The 24,250-nt window shown below is 41.2% G+C and overlaps 1 protein-coding gene across 1 annotated transcript in view; it reads left to right on the top strand.

The window, feature by feature from the left end:
* The window catches only part of SUSD5 (sushi domain containing 5), a 100,735-nt gene extending 79,716 nt beyond the window's left edge, over positions 1 to 21,019 (top strand). The window contains 1 exon segment of the mRNA XM_001378508.3: positions 17,783 to 21,019. Coding sequence (XP_001378545.2) covers positions 17,783 to 19,077 — 1,295 coding nt within the window. The 3' untranslated portion in view covers positions 19,078 to 21,019.
* The last annotated feature ends 3,231 nt before the right edge of the window (positions 21,020 to 24,250 follow it).

Here is a 24,250-nt window from a genome sequence, read left to right on the forward strand (position 1 = left end):
TGTAGCCGAGTCACAGAAGACCATTTTTAGAGCCTTTCGGGAACGTCAATGCTTCCCCCTGTGTTGGTCAGCCAGGCACATTGTTTACTAAAGCAGGAGGGGTCAATGCAGGTTTTGTATGTCAGGGCTGAGCTTGTTTTCTGAGGGGGCCACTGAGCTCCTATAATGGTTCTTACAGCCCAATTACTGAACGGAAACTCTTTATATTTAGATCTGAGTATAAATGGGGGAAGAGGAGGTCCTTGAGTCCTTTACTGACATGCCACTGAGTAGGTTCTCAGAGTGTGATCTGGAAACACTTGGGGATCCCCAAGACCCTTTGAAGCTACTCAGAGTCAAAACTATTTTTGTTATAATAATGATGATTTAAATTTTGTTTTCCATATGGTAAAAGTCAATAGGTATAACCCATAAAACAAAAATCCTTTTCTGGAGGTTGTATAATAGAGTCCTAGGAAGAGAGTTCAAGAGCCACTGGAGCCAATCACTCTGCACATTAGCCATTTGAAAGTATCCCATTCCCTTTGATTCGCTGAACACTTATGAAGCCCTTCCTCTTTGCAAGGTCCCCAAGTGAAGTACTGGAGGACATGAAGTTAAATAAGGCATCGGGCCATAGTTCCAGAGAACCAATGATAAAGTATTCTGCCCACTTCCTGCTGGAGAAGTGGTGGACTAACTATGAGGAATGACTCACCTATTCGTAGACATGGCAACGATGGGGATGTGTTTTGCTTGCTTCTATATATTTTACAAGGGTTTTGTTTTTCTTTTTTCTTATTCCCCCAGATTAGAAAGTCAGAGGAAGTGGGAAAGAGAGAGAAAATAAATGCTTGTTTATTGAAAAATAATAAAATATAATTTAAAAATAAATTTATAAGTAAATAAGTGACCATTAAAAAATAAAGCACAGTCCCTGACTGATGACATATGTACACAAATAACTACAAATCAATACTTCAAAGATTTCTTCTACTGACTAAGATCATGGAGCTTCTATGCCTAACTAGATCTTTTATGGAGCTTCTAGGGCCAAAAAATAAGACAGTATATTGCAGTCAAACTAGTGATCAGTCTTTGTTAATAGGACTTGCCTGGCTTTCAATGAGCCCATACTCAGAGAGTTTTCAACCTTGGTGGGACCTGCCAGACCTTGTGCCCTAGTGGCATTGCTCTGTCTCTCTGTCTCTGTCTCTGTCTCTGTCTCTCCATATATATATATATATATATATGTTCTATCCAGGGATTTGGGCAGCCAGGTGGCTCCATGGACAGAGAGCCAGGTCTAGGGATGAAAGGTCTAGGTTCACATCTGTCCCCAGACACTTCCTAGCTGTGTGACCCTGGGCAAGTCACTTAACCCCCATTGCCTAGCCCTTACTGCTCTTCTGCCTTGGAACCAAAACACAGTATTGATTCTAGGATGGAAGGGAAGGGTTAAAAAAAAAAGGTATCCAGGGTCATCTACCTTCCCCATAATGAAGCAAGGGAGGACTCTGGAGAGGAATTCAAAAGAAATAATTTTGGTGTCAGAGGGTCTCGGTTCAAATCTTGATCAACTATATTCAATCAGCATTTATTAAGTACCTACTATGTGCCAGTCTCTGTGCTAAACTCTGGAGATGCCTTAGAATAGCAAAAGAAAGTTTCTGCTTTCAAGGAACTCACAGTCCACTGGGGAAATCAACTTGCAAACAACTGAGTACAAATAAGACAGGATAAATTTGAGATAAATGACAGAGGGACGGGACCAGCATTAGGGGAGTCAGGACTGGCTTCTTGCAGAAGGTAGGATTTTAATTGAGACTTGAAGGGAGCCCAGAGGAAGTCTGGAGGAGATGAGGAAGGAGAGAGTTCCAGGCAGAGGGAGAACAGTCAGCGAAAAAGTCCAGAATCAAGAGATAGACTGTGTTGTATGAGAACCAACCAGCAAGGGGGCTGGTACCAATGGATTGCAGTGGCCCTGGGAGGGTATAAGGAGTAAGAATACCATTGAGGCAGGAGATTATGGAGGGCTTTAGTAAAAGCCATATATTCTCTCTGTTTTGACTTTGGGCAAGTTAGTTCACCCCCTCTTAAGCCTTACTTTGCTTCTCTGTAAAATGGAAAGAGTAGGGGGGAGAGACTAGACATCTCTTAGGTCCCTTCCAGCTCCAAATGCTGTGAGTCTGTGACCTTATGATGAGAGATGCTAAAGAACAGCTTTTTACCATGGGTCTTTGGATGGGTTTTTTTTTAACCCTTACCTTTCATCTTAGAACCAATGCTAAGTATTGGTTCCAAGGCAGAAGAGAAGCAAGAGCTGGGCAATGGGAGCCAGGTGACTTCCCAGGGTAGTAGTGTCTGAGGCTGGATTTGAACCAGGACCTCCTGTTTCCAGTCATGGTTCTCTATCCACTGAATCACCTAGCTAACCCTGGATGGTTCCTTGAATTTTTTGGCTCTGAGTAATCCATTTTACCAGGAGATTTTTTACCAGGTGCTAAATGATGCTTAAACAACCTTGAAAGTTCCTCCTGATTCTAATTCTATAACCTGAAGAATGGGGAAACATTAAAAGAGAGTCATATGTCTGTACTACTTGGGTCAAGCTTTTATACCTGGCCATTCACTACCGTCATGTTGGAGTCTTCCTCGGTCTTCTCAGGGCTCAGCTTAGTGACTGAAAGAGCCTGTTGTTTAAATCACCTGAAGCTATATAAGAAAGTTGTCAATTATCTGGCCTTTTGGCTTCATCGGCTCTCTCGTTCACCATTTCCCTGATGTCCAGTGACCACAGATAACAGACAACTCACTGTGGTTTTCCAGGTTCAAATCCCAAGGCTCCTTCTCAACCTCTTGGGTTATCTGGGCAAATGATTGAACTCAATGATCTTCCAGGTTCCTCTGGGCTCTACATACTCTGCACCTTTGACTAAAAATGTTTAAATCTGTGATCCTTCAGACGAAGTGCTTTCATTTTCTATTTGAGATAAGCAGGGGTCAGGAGCATACCTGAGAGTGTATTCAGGGGACACAGAGGGATGGAACTGGAGTTCTCTGGCTCTGGGGAAAGCCCAGGTGAGAGACACAGGGTTATTGTCCACCCTCCTCCCCACAATGGAAGCAGAACTGGGAAGTGGCCAGGTCTTCAGAAACGTATGCTTCTTGTTCTCTTTGGGTGATTCACTGACATCCTATTATAACTGATGCTCTCTCCAGTTCTGGTCATAAGAGCATATCATTGAGAGTTAGGCAGGCTAATAGAGGTACACAAGCCTTTTATATCTCAGATGAGGGAAGTGGGGTTGTGTGTGCACATGTGTGTGTGTGTGTGAGAGAGAGAGGAGAGAGGGAGGGAGAGAGAGGGGGGAGGGAGAGAGGGAGAGGGAGAAGGAGAGGGAGAGGGAGAGAGAGAGAGAGAGAGAGAGAGAGAGAGACAGAGAGAGAGAGACAGAGAGAGAGAGACAGAGAGAGAGAGACAGAGACAGAGAGAGAGAGAGACAGAGAGAGAGAGACAGAGAGAGAGAGAGAGATATGAATAAAGAGGAAGGGAGAGAGGGATAGAGAGGGGGAGGGAGGGAGACAGAGAGACAGAGAGATGGAGAAAGAGGAAGGGAGAGGGGGGTAGAGAGAGGGGGAGGGAGGGAGAGACAGACAGACAGAGAGATGGAGAAAGAGGAAGGGAGAGGGGGATAGAGAGAGGGGGGAGGGAGGGAGACAGAGAGACAGAAAGAGAGAGAGAGAGAGAGAGAGAGAGAGAGAGAGAGAGAGAGAGAGAGAGAGAGAGAGAGAAGAGAGAGAGAGAGACAGATGGGCCAACCAAGTCTCAGTCAACCTGACCAAAGTTATAAGGCAATTGTAAGTGGTACAGTTGGGATTTGCATCCAGATCTTGAAGATCCACTGGATGTGGTGTCACAAGACTTGGATTTTAGAGAGAGTATGATACAGTAGATAGAGAGCTGGACTTGGAATGTAATGACTTGAGTGCAAATCCTGCCTCCAACTATGTGGCCCTAGGCAAGTCACTTAGTTTCTCAATGTCACATTTTCTGCTTGTAAAATGAAAAGGTTGTACTCAATGTCCTATAGGGCCTCTTCAAGCTCTTAAATCAATAATCTGACCCTACTTGTGTCACCTTAGTCAAGTCCCTCTCCTTCTCTGACTATCACTTTATTTGCAAAATGAGGGAGTTGGACCAGATTTTTAATGTCCCCACCAGCTCTAAATCCTTTGATTCTATGGCTGGACACTGCTTTGGACTCAACATACTGGTGGTTGGAGAGGCCATTCAGTCTGTTTCAGCAACTTAAGACTCTCTTTCTGCTTGACTCTCAAACCACAGAACTGCCCTCGCACCCACTTGACTGATCAACGTGGGGATGCCCAGTCCAATGGCAGAACCATACACTTGTTTTAGATGAGTTCTTTTTTCTAGTCAAGTTCTTTCCTTTTTCCTTTTCTGTCTCCCTTAGGCTCTTATTTCATCTCCTCCTTTGGCCATAGTTCTGTTAAATCAGTAATGACCAACCTGGAAATAATATTTCAAAATCTCCATCAACATCCCCTGATGTGTACTGAGTAGCATCAATCCATTCCTAATTGCTGCCATTCCTTTATGCACTATTAAAAAAGCAAAAATAATAATAATGATAGCTAATGATTAACTATGTGCCAAGCACTATGCAATTATCTCATTTGAATCTTACAGCAACCTCAGAAGTAAATTCTATTATTATCCCCATTTTACAGATGAAGAAACTGAGGCCAAGAGAGATTAAGTGACTTGCCAAGAATGACATGACTAGTAAATATCTGAAGCTGGATTTGAACTCAAATCTTCCCAACTCCAAACTGGGCTCTCTATCTACTGAGTTACCATGGGGTAGCCATGCTTGGTGCTTGAAGTAGGAAGGAAAAGGGATATATTATACTCAAAGTAACAAAAATAATTTCTTTTAAGCTGCCTCTGAACAGCTCTGAGAAACACTGCCAGGCTCTGCCCACTTCACAATTCCAATGGAAGGGTCCTTCTTCCCCCACACAGCTCCCCCCACCCCTGGAAATTGATGATCTAATGATCTTCTCATTATTAAGTTAGCCCAAGATATGGAATGGGAAAGAGATTGGTGGGACAGCCAAGTGGCTCAGTGTAGAGAAAGCCAAGTCTGAGGTCCTGGGTTCAAATCCAGCTTCAGATACTTCCTAACTGTGTGACCCCGAGCAAGTCACTTAACCCCAATTGCTCAGCCCTCACTGATCTTCTACCTTGGAACCAATATTTAATATTGGTCTTAAGACAGAAGGTAAAGGTTTAAGAGACTGGCAAGAAGGAGGACAAAGGAACAGGGGCAATGAGAGGGGCAGCATAGAAAGTCAGGGGGAGGAGGGATAGATTGTGGGGAGTGTAGTGAAAAGGTGAGGGAGAGGAGGTGAGAATAGTAGAGGATGCAGTGAAGGAAGAGATATGCCGGCATCCAGCCAAGCCTGATGCTAGGGGCTCGGGCAGTAGGCATAGCGATGAGCCTGCCAAGATGCTTTGAGCCTCTGCTATCACGGAATATTTGGCTGCTCCTTATCTGGGGGAAGCTCCTTAGATTCACTCACCTGCTCTTTTAACAGAGCGCATATGTCTGTGGTTAAAAGGAGACGATGGAATTTCAGGGGGAGAGGAGGGCAGATCCTACTTGTGGCTAGCTTCCATCGCCCGCCTTGACTGGACATCACGCAGGGCAGACGTGGCCCAAACTCACCTGACAGGCTTCCTCCACTCTTGGTGCTTCTTATTAATGACACCGGTCAGGTTTCTTCTCAGGCGGCCCATGTATGGCCAGCTGTGGATGATATCTGAATGATGAACTACAAAGATGATTTAAGTGTCAGAAATGGTGCCTTCGAGATCCAGGAATGACTGAAATCACCACTCTAAACCATTCCCGTATGCTAGCTCTTGACTTTTTTGGTGTCTTGTGGCAGCCACCGAGAAACAAAGAAATACATCATAATCAAATAATTTGCGGGAAGAGGCCCTACAGCACATTACATGCATGAGGTAATAGCCCATAATTTCTAATCGAGAAAACTTTTTAAGGAAAAAAGGTCCCGAATAGTTACTGTTTCCTGCCTTTCCCCATCATGAAAGGGGACTGTGTTCTAACAGGGAACACAGGGATATTCAGCCTAAACATAGCAACCTTTGGCAGGGGACTGGGAAATGTATGTTTTTGCAGTTTATTATTTTTTCTTCTGCTGTGGAGAGAACATATTCTTCCCGTACCCCTTCTCTCCTGCCAACACCAACCCCAAAAATTACTGGGGATGCTGTATTGTAGTTCAGAACAGATTTAGGGGCAAAAAGAGTATAGTCGTGTTTGTGGAATGACTTGGCTCCATGGGCCAAGGTATAGCTTTGCTTTAGACTCAATGACTTGCTCTTTTTCTTGCATGTTTTACATGTAGGAGAGGCTCACAGCATGGAGAGTAGAGGAATGAAGCCTGCAGGGGAGGAGATTCTTTGAAATTATCCAGTTTGTAGTGCATCGTCTGGACAAAACAGCCATACTTCCTGCTAGGCTGTGGTCAGAAAAAAAGGATCCTGGATCCAGGTTTTCAGAGTTATAACAGTGAAGCATGGTGGTGCCATAGACAGAGCCTTGGACTGGAGATAGAGTCTACCCACCCACCCACCCCCATCCTCAGCTAGACCCCCTCCAGCTCTGCCATTTGTGATGTAGATGATGACTTCAGACAAATAATTTAATTTCTCAAGTTCCTCATCTGCCAAATGAAGGGGTTGGCCAAGACCTTTCCAGTTAGTACTCTTCTGACTTTGGCTCAAGTTTGGGTTCAGACTGTCATGAACTGGGTACCCTTGGGTCGATCATTTAAATCTCTAGTGCCAGGACTGGACCACCTCCAAGACCCTTCCATTCCTAAGTTGGTAGATTTCTAGTTTCAGAACAGACATTTTTGACTGATCATTTAAACTTTCTGAACTTACCTGCCTCATCTGTAAAGTGCAGGACTGGACCACCTCCAAGACCCTTCCAGTTCCAAGTTGATGATTCCATGGCAGATTTCTAGTTTCAGAACAGACATTTCTAGCTGCATGTTGCTAAGCAAGGAGATTAGAGTTGAAAGAGGTCATACAGAGGACCTAGTTCAACCTTCCTTTTTTACATTTGAGGAAACTGAAACAAAGAGAGGGAAAGGGATTCATCTAAGATTACATGGCTAACAAAGAGCAGAGCCGAGGTTCAGCCTCTAGTCCTCCTCTAACTCCAAACTCAGTAGGCTTTCCATTAAGCCATGCTCTAATTTTGACTGTCTTTAATAAGGATGTTGAAATGCCTTGTGAATTCGGGGTCATTCAAAGCTATAACATTCTTTCTTGGTTGTTACCTGTCTGTTTTGTAGCTAGAAAAACTGAGGTCAGGTATATCCAGTTAAAGTAACTTGTAAGTATCCACTTACAAGTTGGTGGCACCAACATTCAGAGGAAGAACTGTGGAGTAGGAACACAGAAGAAAAAATGCCTGATCTCATGGGTCGATGGGGATAGGATTGGGGATGTAGACTCTAAACAATCACTCTAGTGCAATTATCAATAATATGGAAATGGGTCTTGATCAGTGACACATGTAAAACCCAGTGGAATTGCATGTTGGCTATGGGAGGGGGTGGGAGGAAGGGAGAGAAAGAACATGAACCTTGTAACCATGGAAAAATATTCCAAATCAATTAATTAAATAAAATTTTCAAAAAAAAAAAAAAACCAAGTTGGTGGTACTAGCTTTGGACATAGAGTTTCCTGGACTGACTTGGCCTGATTCCAGATAGCTACCCTGAAAACTTCAGTTTATAGACGCTGTTTTCACCTCTGCCTAATCACTAATCAATCAACAAGCACTTATTATTCACCCGCTATGTGCCAGACACTATATTAGGAATTAGGAATACATATATAAAAATGAGAAAGTCCCTGTCCTCTGGAAGCTTATATTTTAATGGGAGATAAAACATATATGGGGATATATAGATGAGTAAGTACAAGATATATACAAAATAAATTTTAAAGCACTTTCCATGAAATGGACGGATAGGGACCAACAACTGGGAGAATCGAGACAAGCTCTTGAAAAAAGTGGCATTTGAATTGAGCCTTGAAAACAGTTAGAAATTAGAAGAAGAATGTTTCAAACATGGCGGACATTGTAGGCAAAGTCAGATTAGGGAGCTGGGATGTCAAATACAGGAATGTAAGTAAAGCCATTTTTGACCTAAAACAGTCTGACTTTTGATAGAATCTTATTTGAAAGGCTGCCATGGAAGGAGAAGGATTAGACTTGTTCTCTTTGGCTCCTTCTTGGGAGGAAGTTATCCATAAATCATCAAGAGTAGTAGATTTTGGCTCATCATAAGGAAAAACTTCCTAAGTAATAAAGGGGTCCAAGAATGGAGTAGGCTACCTTGATGGAGTAGTAAATTCCTTGTTACTGGAGGCCTTAAGGTACAGGTTGAATGAGCATTATTTTGAGAATTATAAACAAGATTCATGATTTGGGTAGTAATTATCTCAAATTACCACAAAGGTATCTTCCAAATCAAAGACTTGATAAACCAAGAACCAAAAAAAAATGTCTATGAAATATTTCCTCCTTTTATTTAAATAGTTTTCTTGTTTTAATTTAAAATGTACTAAAATGAAAATGAACAAAATCAGCATGCATTGCTATTCACCCAGCATACTCTGTGATTTCCTGAGGGTGGGTGATTGAATAGCTCTTTATAAGTTGGGGCTAAAATAATAAATTTAGGACCCTGTTTTGATACAACTCAGTGAAGGTTCTTCTTTTAATGGGAAGATATGATGGAAAGATGTTCTTTGCATTGATATTTTTTTCATCTTGTCCTCATCCCACACCAAAGGGAACCAGCATTTCCTTTTGCCACTTAGAGAACTGTGTGATGATGTGGTATTTGGGTGGGGAGTCAAGGAAAGGCTGGAGAGTGATGGTGGAAGTATATGTTTTTTTAGCTTTTCCCATTTAAGAAAGAAGCTCTTAGAGATCAATGTTCTCTAATGTAATCTTCCAGATTGGCCAGTATCAACATTTTTGAGAGGCTCTGGCCCATCAAACAAGATTCAGATGACAGATGGTACACTCCTCATGATATGGAAAAGGGCATTAAAATACATGTGGCCTTGGGGCCCTATTGCTTTAGAACACTTTACTAATTTGGAGTTAGATCTCAGGCAGACCATCAAAGGAAGTCATATACCAAAGGGCCCCAAGAACGGGCATCTTTCATATTCATTCAATGAACATTTCTTAAGTAAGTATCTACCTTGCATCGGGTATTGGAGACACAAAGATGAAAATTACTATTATCCTTGTCCTCAAGACCCTTATATTCTCTTGCAAAATTTACATATATTCTCTCATTTGAATGCCATAAAAACCACACTGCAGATATTATCACCATTTTATGAATGAGAAAAGAGATTCATTGAGATTTGTCCAAGTGACTTGCCCAAAGTGCACATAGCTACTGAGTCAGAGAGCATTTGAAGCCAGGTCTTCCAGACTCCAAGTCCACTTTCCCACACTGCCATAATTATTCAGTGATGTTATCAGACTTGAGCTCATTTCATTCTGCATCTGAAATCCCTAAAAATATTTATTGTGACATAGATTGTACCTGCTGGTGAGATCAGAGTCCTTCAAGGGACATTTAAGAAAGTTAATTAAGAATTGATTCTCTTTTGATATCACTCAATGAATCAAGACAATGATCCTCTTTAAAAACCTCATTCCATTTTCTATAGTAGTTTTTTTCTTTTGGGTGGCCATAGCTAGGCTATAAGAAGTCATAGACCTTTGTTGGAATTCATTTTACTTCTTTTTCTTTCTCTCTCTCTCTTTTTTTCATTTCTTTTTCTTTTTCTCTTTTCCAGTGGAGGAGGAGGGAATTAGAGGGGAGGAAAAAAATAAATGCTTGTTAATTGAAAAAATTTAATTAAAAAAAGAGATAGATTTAAGCTTGAGGGGAAAATTAGAAACGACTTTCTCAACTCTGAGGGTTGCTTAGTTGGTGGAGGTTGTGGATTTGTTTTTCTCTGAAACTCTTAAAAATTGTCTAAATGGTCATTTGTCCTGGTTGGTTCTAGAGTTGAAACATTGAGGGATGAGGGCTAGAAGGTTAGGGGAGCCATGGATTAGATGCCCCTTTGAAATCCTGAAGTTAATTTCTTTACAGTTTTGTCAGTTGAGTAATTAGCTAGAAAATGTATGTGAAGGATCTGCCTTTAAAAAATCTTTTGGGACATATTGATCCATTGATATAGAGTCAGAGTATTTACCCTGAAACTATAAGACTCCCATATGACATCACTGGCCACTTTCCCAGACCCTGGCCTGGGCATCTCTTCTGGCTGTGAGGGAATCAGCTCCTTCTGCCCCTTCACAGCCAGATGCTGTTTGAGTTACTGTCTCCTTGAGCTCTTTATATTCTAGTCAGTGAACTGTGGGTCCTCTGTTCTCACTCACTAAGGATATTTTTCCCGTTAAGTTCAAATTTGGATTTGAAATGTTTCACGGGATGGTGTCCCAGAGAGACCCTTCTAGATCTAGAGTCAGAGCAAGATTTAGAAGAAATGAAATTCTTTTTCTTTTTCTCACTATGCTGCTTACTTCAGTGCTTCCAAAGGTCCCTGATTTAATCTGCATTGGGTACTTCCCCTACCGACAAAGACTGCATCCCTTCCACGAAGAGATATTCTTCATGAGTTACTGTAGCCAAAATATATTCACCACCTAGTGGCTAAGGCTTTCCAGACTTAGCTGGGTTAGTCCTCAGCCCAGAAGACACACTGTACCTTGCTCAGTCATCCCTGCCAGAGTCTCTGATGTGTTGGCACAGCCTTCTAGAGCCAAGGTCACCTCCAAGCTATGCTGAGACATTGGAGTAGGACTGTAGTGTAGAAGAATAACAATGACAATAACAACTATTATTGTCATTATTATTATTTTAGCAAAACATGAGAAGAATTATATCAGCCTGTCAAGCCAAGTTTATTAAGTGCCTCTTCACGCTCAGACACGGCTCTTAGCCATTCCCTTAGGGAAATAGCCTCTGCTCCCAAGAAGTTTACATTCTGACAGAAATGAAGGTAATATGTAAAATAACAGCATAATGAAAATAGAACACAAGGCAGTTCAATTCTATTTTTCTTTTAGCTGATGAAGACATTTGATGACTATTAGTTTCCTTAAAGTAGCTCCTTTGGTTTGTAGCAACAAAAACAAGGAGGAATGACTTACGGAGCGGGGTCCCCAAGTAATGATGGAAACACACAGTTTGGAATTTGGAGTCTTAGCAAATTGACTGGGGCAACGAGAAAGCAAGCAACTTTCTTTCAGATAAATATGTCAGAAGTAGGACTCAAACTCTTGCATCCCTGATTTCAGAGCCATCTCTTGAGCTTTTTATTTGTTTGTTTAATCCTTTTTTATTTTGTTTTCTATGTGTGGTTAATTATTAATTATTATTCCATTTTATTAATATTCTTATATTGTATATAAATTAGATCATATTATTTAATTAAATAATTAATCTACCTTCAGACTGATCACCAAACATGTATTAAGTAGTTCCTATGTTTAGAACATGTTTCAAGGCACTTATATCCTGGTAGGTATGGATATTCTACCAGAACTTGCTGAAATAAATCCTATTCTCTCTTATCTTTTCATTGGGGCTCACAACTCCCCAAAATAGCCTGCCCTCTCTGCCAACTGGGTCTCTTCCCCAGTAGAAGTCAGCTTGATGGCAGGAGGTAGGAGCCTACCCCAACTTTGCTAGTCACCTACACTTTTCACATCTCCCTATAACAATTTGTTCCCTTAGGATAGAGACTTGACAGTGGGATTATGACTTATATTCCCAGTAGTGCCCACATTGATGAAACCATTACATCTGCCAAAGTACCAATTGGGAGCTGAGTGCCACCAAAAACATATTCCATCTTAAACTTCAAATTTGGACTGGACTAAAATGATGCTTGAGTAAATAGAGAATATAGCATTAGCTTTGCTTACTAAGTCCAGTAACAGTTACTTCAATCACTTTCCGGTTTCAATTTTTATTTCAATTTCAATTTTATTTCAATTAAATTTTGTTTCAATTCTGTTCAATTTAAGAGTCATTTATATAATCTCTTCTGTTCTGCACTGTGCTAGGTATTTGTAATATGACCAAGACAAATCCTCCCCTCCCCTCAAAAAGCTTAGATTCTTGCAGAGTAATAAAAAGTACACAGATAAATAGATGTTGAAAATACTCAACATAAATACAAAGTGATTTCTGTTGGGACTGCATTAACCCCTAAGGAAGTTTTGTGGCAGAGGAGGCACTTGGGCTGAAGCTTGAAAGAAGCTTGAGATGTCAAGAGATCAGAGGTGAAAAGGGGTACATCTCTGCAAAGACACAGGCAGGAGAAGAAATATCACATGCAGAGATTTGACTCAGCCAATCAGTGGGGTCAGAATGTGGATGGGGTGAAATAACATAGGATCAGTCTGAAGCCAGATACTGAAAGGTTAACCACACTTAAACAAAAAAAACAAAAAACCATGGAGAACTGGCAGGCTAGCAGAGGGCCATGTCAAACAGGTTCGGTTTTACCACATAAATGCTCATTTCCATTCCACACATTTTGCTTTCTAGGATGAGGGAAGAGAGTTGATGCTTTAGTTGAGAAAATCTTGGTGGGTCCTGTTAGTTTCCTGCTTGCTCATTTTTTCTTGCTCTTTTCTCTTTTTTCCCTTCTAGCTAGACTTCCCAGTTAGTCTATCCAGTGGTATTAGTGGTGTCATAGGTGAGCCTGGAATATGGGGTCCATCCCATGAAAATTGCCCATAGCAACCCTTCCACGGTCACAGCAGATTTGGGAAGTCTTCCTTGTCAGGCCTGGTGATCCACTGTCTCATTTGATTTCTCTCTTACTTAACTCTAAACAAATAAACAGGCATAAATAAACCCACGAACCCAACATGGTAGAATTTCCTGTTGTCCTTTTTTCTTAATTTGTTTGGTGAGTCTCCTGGAAGGAAGGTGATGAGTAGAGAAGCAGTAGAAAATGTAAGACCTGAGCTGGGCTCTACTTATAATGACCAAGCGTGTTCCCTAGAGAAACTGAAAAAAAAAATTGTACCACCCTCTCTTCTTTGCAGAGTATGTAGCAAGTGTTCTATGAGACTTGGCCAACTTCCTGGCTAGTTTGTTCGAATTTTTTTCTTTCTTTTTTTATTCTTTGTTATAAGGGATGATGACTCATTGGTTAGGGAAGGGGGAAAGGATGCATTCAGAATTAGGGGCAAAATAAGAATAAAAAATATCAATATAATTTTTTTCAAAAATCTTGGTTCTAGTCTTGGTTTTGTCAAGTCCTAGCCACATGTCCTTAAGAAAGTTAGTTAGCCTTTCTAAGACTCAGTTTCCTCCTTCATCAAATGGTGAAAATAATAGCTGCCCTTTGCACTTCAGTGACTTTGTTGTAAGGCATAAATGAGAGTGCTATGTATTTTACAAAGTATATCTATCAATAATTAGGGTCATATGTGTTTTTTGCATGTGATCTTTCTGGTAACTTAAAAAATTCCATTAGTTCTTCCCTCGTAGCCATTGCCTCTTGGCTAGGTCTAAGACGTTAGGGAAAACCCAGAATTTGTGACATTAGGATTGAACTCCATCTGCTCTCTAAGGTCCCTTCAGCTCTGATGTTTGTTGCACTGTGTTCTATGAGATTGAAGCATGGAGGTTGGATGTCAAGGGCAGGGCTGCCATTTTTATGGGTTTCCTTGAACTTTCTGATCCCAATCTTTGAGTGAAATTGCCCCCTGGGCTCTGAAAGCATCATCAGAGTGACCATCAATCCAAGCTATACTGTTAAAGCAGTGGTATCAATTTCATTAAATGCCCACAGGGTAGGTAGGGCACAATGAAATGCCTCTGTAATAATGGGCTGAACAGACCTTAGCTAGTTAGTTGAGTGTGATGATCTTCCCAGTGTAAGAAAAAGATAAATTCAGAGGGAGCGGGAGGTGATAAGATCATCAAAAAAAGGGTGAAATCAGTCAATAGACCAAGAAACCCAGAGTTACCAAGTAGCTATTGTGTTCGAGGCCTTATGCTTAAGATAGGGAATAAACTAAATAAATAACCTCTCCAGAGACCTCTTCTGTGTAAATCCCACATCGAGTCAGTATATAGAGTCAGGAAGACTTGAAGTTCAAATCCTGACTCAGTTGCTTGCCAGCTATGTGATTTTAGCAAGTTGACTTATCTCCCTTAGTCTCAGTAAAATGGTGCTTAAAATAGTGCCTACCTCCAGGGTTGTTGTGTGGATCAAAATAAAAAAAATATATTTTTTTGTATTTTAAAAACCTTAAAGCACCATAAAAATAATTCTATTGTCATTATTGTCATCACCATCTCCTTCTCAAGTAGCTCTTTGATGAAAAGATGGAACTGATGTCTCAGAGAGGGAGGATAGTGATGGAAAGAGATTTAGAGCTGGAAAACAAGGGGGTCCTTTGTTTGAATCCTGACTCTGACACGAATTCTATGGCCCTGGGCAAGTCCCCTAACCTCTGAGGCTTGGTTTCCTCAACTGTGAGAAGAGGTCAATAACACCCAAACTATTCTCAGCTTTGCCCTTGACTATCTTTATGACCATGGGGCACTGAATTGCTCTAGGCTTTAGTTTTCTCATTAGATTCCCCAATGGACCATGAGTTCTTTGAGGACCATGGGCTGTCTTTTGTCTTTCTTTGCATCTTCAGAGCTTGGCACCTTGCCTGGCACATAATACGTACTTGAAAAATGCTTTTTGATGCTTATTATTAAATTGTGTTAATGCTTATTGACTGAGTGCCTAGCTCATTTGTGAGAGGATGGGGTTGGATGAGATAACCACAGTGTTCCTTTTCTGCTCCAAATTGATGATTCCTGAGACCCTCTTTACATTCCAGGGTTATTGAGAGGCCCAAATGACACACTATATGGAAAGGTAATCTCTAAGAGGAGACATCATTATGGTGCTTGTTCATTCATTCATCCAACATCTTAATTTTTATAGAGGAGACTTAGAGGTGAAGAGACTTGCCCAAAGTAATTAAGTGGCAGAGTTGGTATTTGAATCTGGGTCCATGACTCCAAATCTGAGACTTATTTGCCAGTAGCAAGGGAAACAGTTGGACACTGTGGCTAGCTGAGTCACTACATAACTGACTATGATGTCACCAGAGACAAACGTCTTCCTCTAGTCCACAGAACCAGGACAGGAAGGCAGAACATTGCTACAAGAAACCATCTGGGACATTCTGATGGGGATGGGTAAATCGTCAAGCCTTCCTAACTGAAGGTGGGGACATATTTATGTCTTTGATGTTCAGAGAGTTGAGTGGATGCTTTCATACAGGCATCCCCAAAGCTAACAGCTCCTATACACATAAAGGTGCCTCTTGTAGACTGTGCAAACACAGAAGGGCCTTGGGCCATCTCACAGCCAGCTCATGCCACTATTTCATTGTCAGTAATGAATGAGACCCAACCTAGGAGCAGGGAAGATGATGTCTGCTGGAAACTCCAAACAGAACTTTACTGGTTACTTTCTACCTGGTGGGAAGTCCTGGCACATCTCTGGGAATGACCAAAGGTTCCAATGGACATTCAGGATCTATCCTTGCTTTAGTCCTTGGATCTTCTATAGGAAAATCCTTTCTGAGGGGAAGGCTGTTCTCAAGGAGAAAGTTCTTGAGCTTTTCTGGTTTTGTTTGCTTCAAACCCCCAAACCTCAGGAATCTGCCTAACCAGAGAAGAAGCCTAGATTCATAGGATGCTTTTTATATAGTCAGACAACATCTATGTTGGTTATATTTAAGGTTGGACAGAAAGGATGTGTTTGCAATGGCTGCCATCTTCCCATCCTGTTTTATATTGGATTTTGCATCTAAGCAAAAGAGAAATTTGTGTCATGCTGATGAAACTAGGATGACACCTGAAAGCTTTGGCAATTCCCAACCCCAGGCTCAGGGCTTTATTCAGAGTAAGAGCTGAATAAACATGTTTTGAATTGAATTGTAGCCGTGGAAGAAATATGAGAGGACAGCTCATCTGTCTACTCTGCTGCCATAGAAAGAATAGAATGAATTCTTTTCAAAATGGAGTGCCACCTCCTCCCTGCCAGAGGCCAAACTAGATCATGTCCATTGCAGAGGAGCCCTGGGGAGCCAGAGTTCCAAGTCATAGGCATTCTTGACAACCTGTGAAAGATCTAGAGCAGTTGTGCTTTGCTCTACGATAGAGCAGTCACCATAGACCAGGTTTTTATATTCTCAAATATTTGAATGTTACCATAGAGAGTGTTGCTTCTTCAGTAGGCATCAAGATTTGTGTCTTTCTCTACCTGCTCTAAACCAGAACAATAGCAATCGCTAGATGATTTTTTGGTAATTCTAAGCCCCTGTCACCTTAGTGTTAGGGCTGGTAAAGGAAAAAGAGAGCAAAGAACCATTTCCCCAAATTCTGAATGTGGAGTCAAGAAGAACTTTTTGGTTCTAATGTCTACTGTTTGACAAAGGATTTTGGCTTCCTCATCTATAAAATGTGTACAATAATATCTGTAGCATCCAACTGAGGTTTGCTCTGAAGTCCAAATGAAATAATCTTTATAAAGCATTTTGAAAACTTGGAAGGAACCTGTTGATCACAGAAGCTTAGATATAAAGTTGGAAGGACCTTAAGAGTCATCAAATCTAACTACCTTATTTTTTTTAAACCCTTACCTTCCATCTTAGAATCAATACTGTGTATCGGTTCCAAGACAGAAGAATGGTAAGGGCTAGGCAATGTGGGTCAAGTGGGCAATGTGGGTCAAGTGACTTGCCCAGGATCACACAACTGGGAAGTGTCTGAGTCCAGATTTGAACCCAGGATCTCCCATCTCTGGGCCTGGCTCTCAATCCACTGAGCTACCCAGCTGTCCCCTAACTACCTCATTTTACTGATGAAGAAACTGATGCTCAGAGATTAAGTAATTTACGTACTGTAGATTCTAGTGATTTCCTTATTGTCACATGAGTAGTAAATGACAGAGCCAGGATTCTAATCCTTTGGTTGGAAATCTCACATTATTATAATTATTATTATTAAACAATATTTTATTTTCCCCTATTGTGTGCAAAATTTTAACATCCATTTTTTAAATGTTGAGTTCCAAATTCTTTCTTTTCTTCTGACTCTCACTCCTTTTCTGCCCGCCTTCCTTCCTGAGACAGTAAGCAATATGACATAGATTTCACACATCATACTATGTCTAATTGTTATCTACTAACAGACTAGTTGATAATTTTTGTAGCGTGCCCTCCACTGTATGTCACCTACTCCAACCCTGGCTCAGACAATACCATATCTTGATATTGCAGTGGGGGGACTGGCCAATAATAACCCAGATCTTAGGACAAGCTTAGATTTTCTGATGCACCCATTCCCGTAATAGTACTACCTAAGATTCCAACAAGCTAGCCATGATACAAGCTAGACACTTTGGTAATGCCTTTGACAGGTCCATCAATTAATAAATATTAATTAAGTTGCTATGGGCCAGGCACTGAGATAAGCACTGAGGAATCAAAAGAGGCAGAATGCCATCTCCAGGAGCGCCCAGTCTAATGAGGGGAGGTACAGCACCTATGCTCTGGTGTCTAATTGCAACTTGCCTCTTTTCTTTTCCTAGATGAAGCTGAGACACATATTGATTATGAAGAGAACTTCCCCGATGACCAATCAGTACCACTCACAGATCACAAGACGGATCATAGTAGAGAGGAAGAGAAAGAGGATGGGGGCCAGGAAGAAGCCTCTGACAAACTAAAGCAAGATTATCCCATCTCTGTTTCTCTAGAGAGAGAAAGAGTGGCTGGCAACAAAGACATAAAGACAAGGGACCTGCCTGGAGGAGAAGGGAGAACCCCCACGGAATCTCCAGTGTCCTTGCTGAGCCAGAAACATTTATTTTGGTTTCCAGCTGAGGCTTTTCATGAACCTGAGTTGGAGAAGGAGATGATGGAGGAGAATGCCCAGAGGCATTTTTCCGATGGAGATAACCATATTGGAGTGAAATCAAGACTCCACGAGCCAGGTAACAAAATGATCTATGACAGTGCTGACTTTCCCATTGAACCAACACTGGGAAGGAATGACACCAAGATTGGGGAGCAAATTGTGAGCAGCAGTGATGAGTCCTGGTTAGATGGCTACCCTGTAACTGATGGAACAAGGGAGGAAGAAGAAGATGATGAAGGAGACAAAGGGGATGGGTCAGTGGGTCTGGATGAAAGTATTTTGGTTATGACTGACCAGCCCAACCATGTAGAAGTAAAAAAATCCAGCAGTACCATGTTCACTGTAGGTGAAGATATAACCCAGCTGACTGTCACTCTGATGAGAACATTGGACTATGGAACAGTGACCCTCACACCTACTACTGCCCCTGAAAATGTGAGTCCCAGCAAAGGAGTGAGTGACATGGTCACATATCAGTCCACTGTGTCTTGGGGATTTGCAACAGATGAGTCTCCAGCATCCACTTCACTCGATGACCTTACCAACTCAACCCCAGGGACAATAACAATAACAGATCCCCAGCCTCTTGACCACATCCCATCACCCAGAGATACTGAGAGAGGTGCCACCACTCTTCCTCCCACCCAGACCACCATATTCAGTACCCATAATAGCTTCCCAGACGCACCCTCTGAGAGATTCATGGAACAGGAGCTTCCCACCTTGAGCATAAGAGAAGAGCTTTTTCCAACCACCCAGTCTTGTATTGGGGAAGATTGTTCAAGCACCACTAAAGGCCCTGTGATTGCCATCATAGTGATAGTCCTGTGTTTGTTGCTGCTGCTGATGGCTATCAGCGCTGTGTGGTGCTACAGAAGGCGACAGCAGAAGAGCTCTGTGTATAAGTTGAATGGCAAAGGTCAGACTCGGCATTATCACCAGCAGATTGAGATGCAGAAGGTCTAACTGCCAGCAATGCACTTGGCCCTTCAGGAGATGATACAAAGGACCATCAAACCCAACTGGTGAACTGGGACAATTCTGTAGGGTGTGAAATGATTAGGGTGTGGGAAATTGCTGACCCACCCAGAAGAAGTTGGACTTCCTTTTTGAACACCTAACCAAACTGACTGACATTTGATGTTCATTTTAAAGATTCAGAAGGGACTTCTAGAGGGATTCCACAGTGAACTAGCAGAACTTAAATGCTCCGTCTTCTACTTTTCTATTGTTCTTCAGCACAAGCAGAGATGAAAGCAAACTGTGGCTGGCAACACTGTTATTTCAACTTTTCCACGACTTCTTTAACAAAACAAAGGCCAGAAAATATCCCTATTTGGGTTGATCATACTTTATTTCTTTAAAAAGAAAACAAGTAATTATCCCCATCCATGAAACTGATGAGATAAATGACATTAATGAAATGGAATTTGAAGCTTGTATTATCGAGGATCTGGATGTTTCATTGCCAAGCAAGGGACTAGAAGATTTGTCATATTGTTGCCTTATTATTTTCTGATCTTGCCCAGGGAGAATAAATTTGGAGCCTTTAGGTTTGGGGTGGTATATTAAAAAGTGCAAAGCAAGGGGATTTTAGAGACTTTTGGTGGATGTGAATGTGGAGGATAATATCCTTCCTGCCACTAAGACAATGACTTTACTCTATTCTTTGTTGAGTAATGTCAGCTCCAAGTCAATCAACCCAGCCTCTGGCCCTGAGTACTGATACTACCCTATGTCTATGAAAAGGAGGGCACAGGCCAATCACTGGCAACCTTGGCCACAATGGCTATTCCTCCCTCTGAACCTGGGAGAGAGAAATATGGCAAAGATCAGGCATTCGATATGGGAGGAAAGAAGTAGAGTAACCAGTGCGACTACTTCCTTGATAGCAGAAAGTTTGGGGATTTTCAAATGACCACATTTGCCATTCTTTTCTTGAGTTTTTTAATAACTTTGGGAGCTCCACCCAAGCAGATACTTGGTCTGGCTTTGCTCTATAACCCATTCTGGACCACTGGACCAGGTGTTTTTGGGGAAGCTGAATGTTACTGAAAAAGAAATGAATTCAAATGAAACTCGGGGGAGAGCATATGATGAAGCAGGTGTACATAAAAGACATTTTCTCCTCTCAATAAAAAACCTACTTGTTTTGTTTCACAAGAAACCAGCACATACATTAGTGGCAGCATGGGGGAGCTGTCCTAAGACCCATACTTGACCTTTTACCCATCAGCCTCTTTCAATATGAATAACCTAATTAGAAACACGTTTCAGTGGTAAGTGGTTGGGAGTGGGGTGAGGATAGAAGAGTCAAGATTTCCTACAGCACTAGAATAATGAGACACCTTTTTGGAGCTGCAATACCAACCATTGGTGTTTCAACTTGCCTACTTTTTTACTAGGTCACCCCCTTTGGGTGCAGTCTTTGTAAAAAGAACAACAGGTCAGGTAGCTGAACAGACAAATTACAATGACAATCTAGTGTCATGGGACCTTTTTAGCCCCCATCAATGGATAAACCTAAGAGTTCTAGAGTCCAGCTGGAAAATTGTAAATGAGAACAAATTGAGAATAATGAGAATGAAGTCTACTATTGCTGGATGGGTGTAGCCAAAGCAGAAGTGAAACAAAACTATAAAAACCAGAAACTCTGTACAGATTTGTAAATATTTTCCCCCTAATATACTGCAAGGTAACTTTTATGCTTTCAGTGCATTCTAGAATGCAAAATAACCTCTGTCTCAACATTAGGATCACCATTGTAAACTATTTTGTAAGCAGTAGCTAAAAATACTGAATTTACACTAACCCATTTAATGAATAATGTGAACACGTAACTGAAAAGTACATACTATGTGTCGGCTGTGTGGAAATATACTGCAAAATAAATATAAGACCAGTGGTATTTCAGTTTTTATTTGATTTGGCTTATCTCCATTAATGTTTGAAAGCCACAAGCACAAGGAGGATGGGAACAACTAAAATCTTCAGTCCTGGGAAATGAACATGTGCGATGTTTTAGGTAAAAGGAAATAAAAATGGCCTAAAGTTTTATATAGTGAGGGATTCAAGGAGGTTTAGTGGTCATGAGAAAATACAATTGTTTATTAGTACAAAGCTTCGGAGACTTTTCATATTAAAAAAATGGTTTAAGAAATGGTGCCAATAATGGTCCATTACCAGACTTCCATCATCATTTTAAGCCCTAGTGAACAAAGGAGGTGCTCTTGAGATCAATTAATACTGAGTCTCTTCAGAAAGGATTGGCAGTAGGTCATCAGTACATAGCCGAAGACTTAAATGCTTCTTTCATGAAGCAATGAGTAGAGAGGGGACTGATTGCTGGAAAAGCCACTGTATTAAGGACTAGATTTGGGGCCAGCTTTTAACATTTAAAGACTCTTATTTGCAAGGAAGATTAGATTTGCTAACATATAAATTCCTTCATCTCAAACTTGGGACCTGGTCTGAGAACCAACTCATTGGTCAAGGATCATTAAAGACAGTAAACTAACATGAAATGGATCAATACTTCCTTTGCTAAATGTAGATCACTTCTTTATTATGGAAGGAGTCTACATCATAGACTTTTGGATCTTGTGACAAAATGGCACTGGGGGACCTAATGCTAGCACCGCACTGTGCCCCACAGAATACACCGTTTTTTCTTTTCCTTCCCTCCCTCTCTATTTTATCTTCCTCCTCTGTTCCCTTCCTTCATTCTTTCCTTTTCCCTTCTTTCTCTTTGACTCTGCCGAAGGCTCACCAATGAAATTCATAGACATCATTTAGTCAAGGAATTAGCAGTCAGAAGTAAATATATTTTTTATTCCTATGACAAACAATGATAATGTTAGTTTCTATTTTTATGGAGTTTCAATGTTATAAAGGGCTCTTACATTATCTCATTTGGTTCAAACTATTATCCATCCCATTTTACAGAGGAAGAAACTGATATATATATAAATATAAATAAATCAAGGAAATCACCCCAAAACACATATTGTATAAGAGTAGGGGGTTCACGTTCATGTCTTCAGACTTCAAAGCTAGTAGATAAGGAATGAATATTTAACAATATTAACAGTAAGATATCAATTTTTGGTATAATTCATTAAAGTTAGATTGGAATCCAGAAAATAATAGATAGTTGATAAAGGTTTATTGAATTGAACTGAAATTTTCCCAAAGTTGCCTTCTTTATGGAAGAGGCTTTCTGATAGTTTGATGTCTTCTTCTGAAGGGTCTGAGGATCTCTTCATATTTGCCTTTATCCCGTATGTGTGTGTGTGTGTGTGTGTGTGTGTGTGTGTGTAAAAACCTTACCTTGCCTAAGTATCAGTTCTAAGACAGAAGAGTGGAAAGGGCTAGGCAATTAGGGTTAAGAAATTAGCCCAAAGCAATTGAGGCCATATTTGAACCCAGGTCCTCCCAACTTCAGGCCTGATGCTCTATGCACTGTGCTACCTAACTGCCGGGGGGCATTTATTTTGCAAGGTTTTTTCCACTCAATAGGATCTTTGATGGTATGAAGCTATAGTCTTCCATTCTACTAAGTCTGCCATGTTGTGTGACAAATGGCCATTGTGCTACTAAGTAAAGAGATGATCAGCATAAGGGCTAAAGAAGTGATCCAACATTCAAGAGAAAAAACAAAAGCACTTTTATATTTCAATGTTATTTCTTTTCCTAACTTAAAAGATCTCAATTTCCAAAAGCCCAAGAACTGGGCTTCCATTAGCAATCAAAAGCAGGAAGAACTGGGAAGAACAAACATGGCTTTTACTGTGGTGTAAGTGAATCCAACACTGACCCCTGGTGTTAGCAAAGCTAGCTCTGTTCCCCTCTCTGACCTCCAACCCTGGCCGAGTCGCTTCACCCTGTCAATAGTGTAGGTATAAGATGAAGAGATGTGGAAGATCATGTAATGTAGGTTGTAAGTTGTTTCAGATTTGAGAGTTTCAATGTTGCAATGAGCAATCAGAGCTTCAGAAGGACAATGAAGCAAGCTTCTCAATTATTTATTTTTATCTTTTTATTGATCCCAAGTGGTAAGGGCTAGGAAGGCAATGGAGGGTTAAGTGACTGACCCAGGGTCACAAAGCTAGGAAGTGTCTGAGGTCACTGAAATTCCCCCCTTTTTAAACCCTCACTTTCTATCTTAGAATCAATACTGTATATTGGTTCTAAGACAGAAGAGTGGCAAGGGCTAAGCAATGAATGGGCAGTTAAGTGACCGGTCCAGGGTCACAAAGCTAGGAAGTGTCTGAGGTCACTGAAATTCCCCCCTTTTTAAACCCTCACTTTCCATCTTAGAATCAATACTGTATATTGGTTCTAAGACAGAAGAGTGGCAAGGGCTAGGCAATGAATGGGCAGTTAAGTGACTGGTCCAGGGTCACAAAGCTAGGAAGTGTCTGAGGTCACTGAAATTCCCCCCTTTTTAAACCCTCACTTTCCATCTTAGAATCAATACTGTATATTGGTTCTAAAACAGAAGAGTGGTAAGGGCTAGGCAATGAATGGGCAGTTAAGTGACTGGCCCAGGGTCACAAAGCTAGGAAGTGCCTGAGCTCAGATTTGAACCTAGGACCTCCCCTCTCTAGGCTCGGTTCTCAGTCTACTGATCTCTCAATCTACCTACTTGCCCCCTGTGCATTCATTTTTACACCCATTGATTTTAGCCCAAAGTCTTACACAAAGCAACCACCTAGTCTGTGCTTTGTTGATTTTGGCCGAATGTGGAAAATAGTTATTGAATCGACTTCCCCATGAGAAAAGTAGTCTATAAATGCTAATGTCATTGGCAATACTGGGTCCCATAGCAAAACCACATCTCTTTTATTGGACTCTTTTATTCTAGGTAGCAGTGGGTTAGTCAAAGTAAACGGGAATGTCAGACCAAATCAAACTGGAAACACCCTAAAGTCGGAGTTGCCCCATCTCTCTTCTCCATCAGAAGAACTCCCATGAGGGTCCACACTTTATCTTGTGATCTGGAGAGGGTGGGGTACGGCACGAACCCCAATTTGCCAGAGCCCCAAGGCCCAATTTACCAAGCCTTCAGCTGAGGCTTAAGTTTTCTTTTCCTTTATTTTTTTTAATGTTTTTGTATGTAGTTTCAACTCTCCACACT

This window comes from Monodelphis domestica, chromosome 5, assembly GCF_027887165.1.
Source record: "Monodelphis domestica isolate mMonDom1 chromosome 5, mMonDom1.pri, whole genome shotgun sequence".
Taxonomy (NCBI): Eukaryota; Metazoa; Chordata; class Mammalia; order Didelphimorphia; family Didelphidae; genus Monodelphis; species Monodelphis domestica.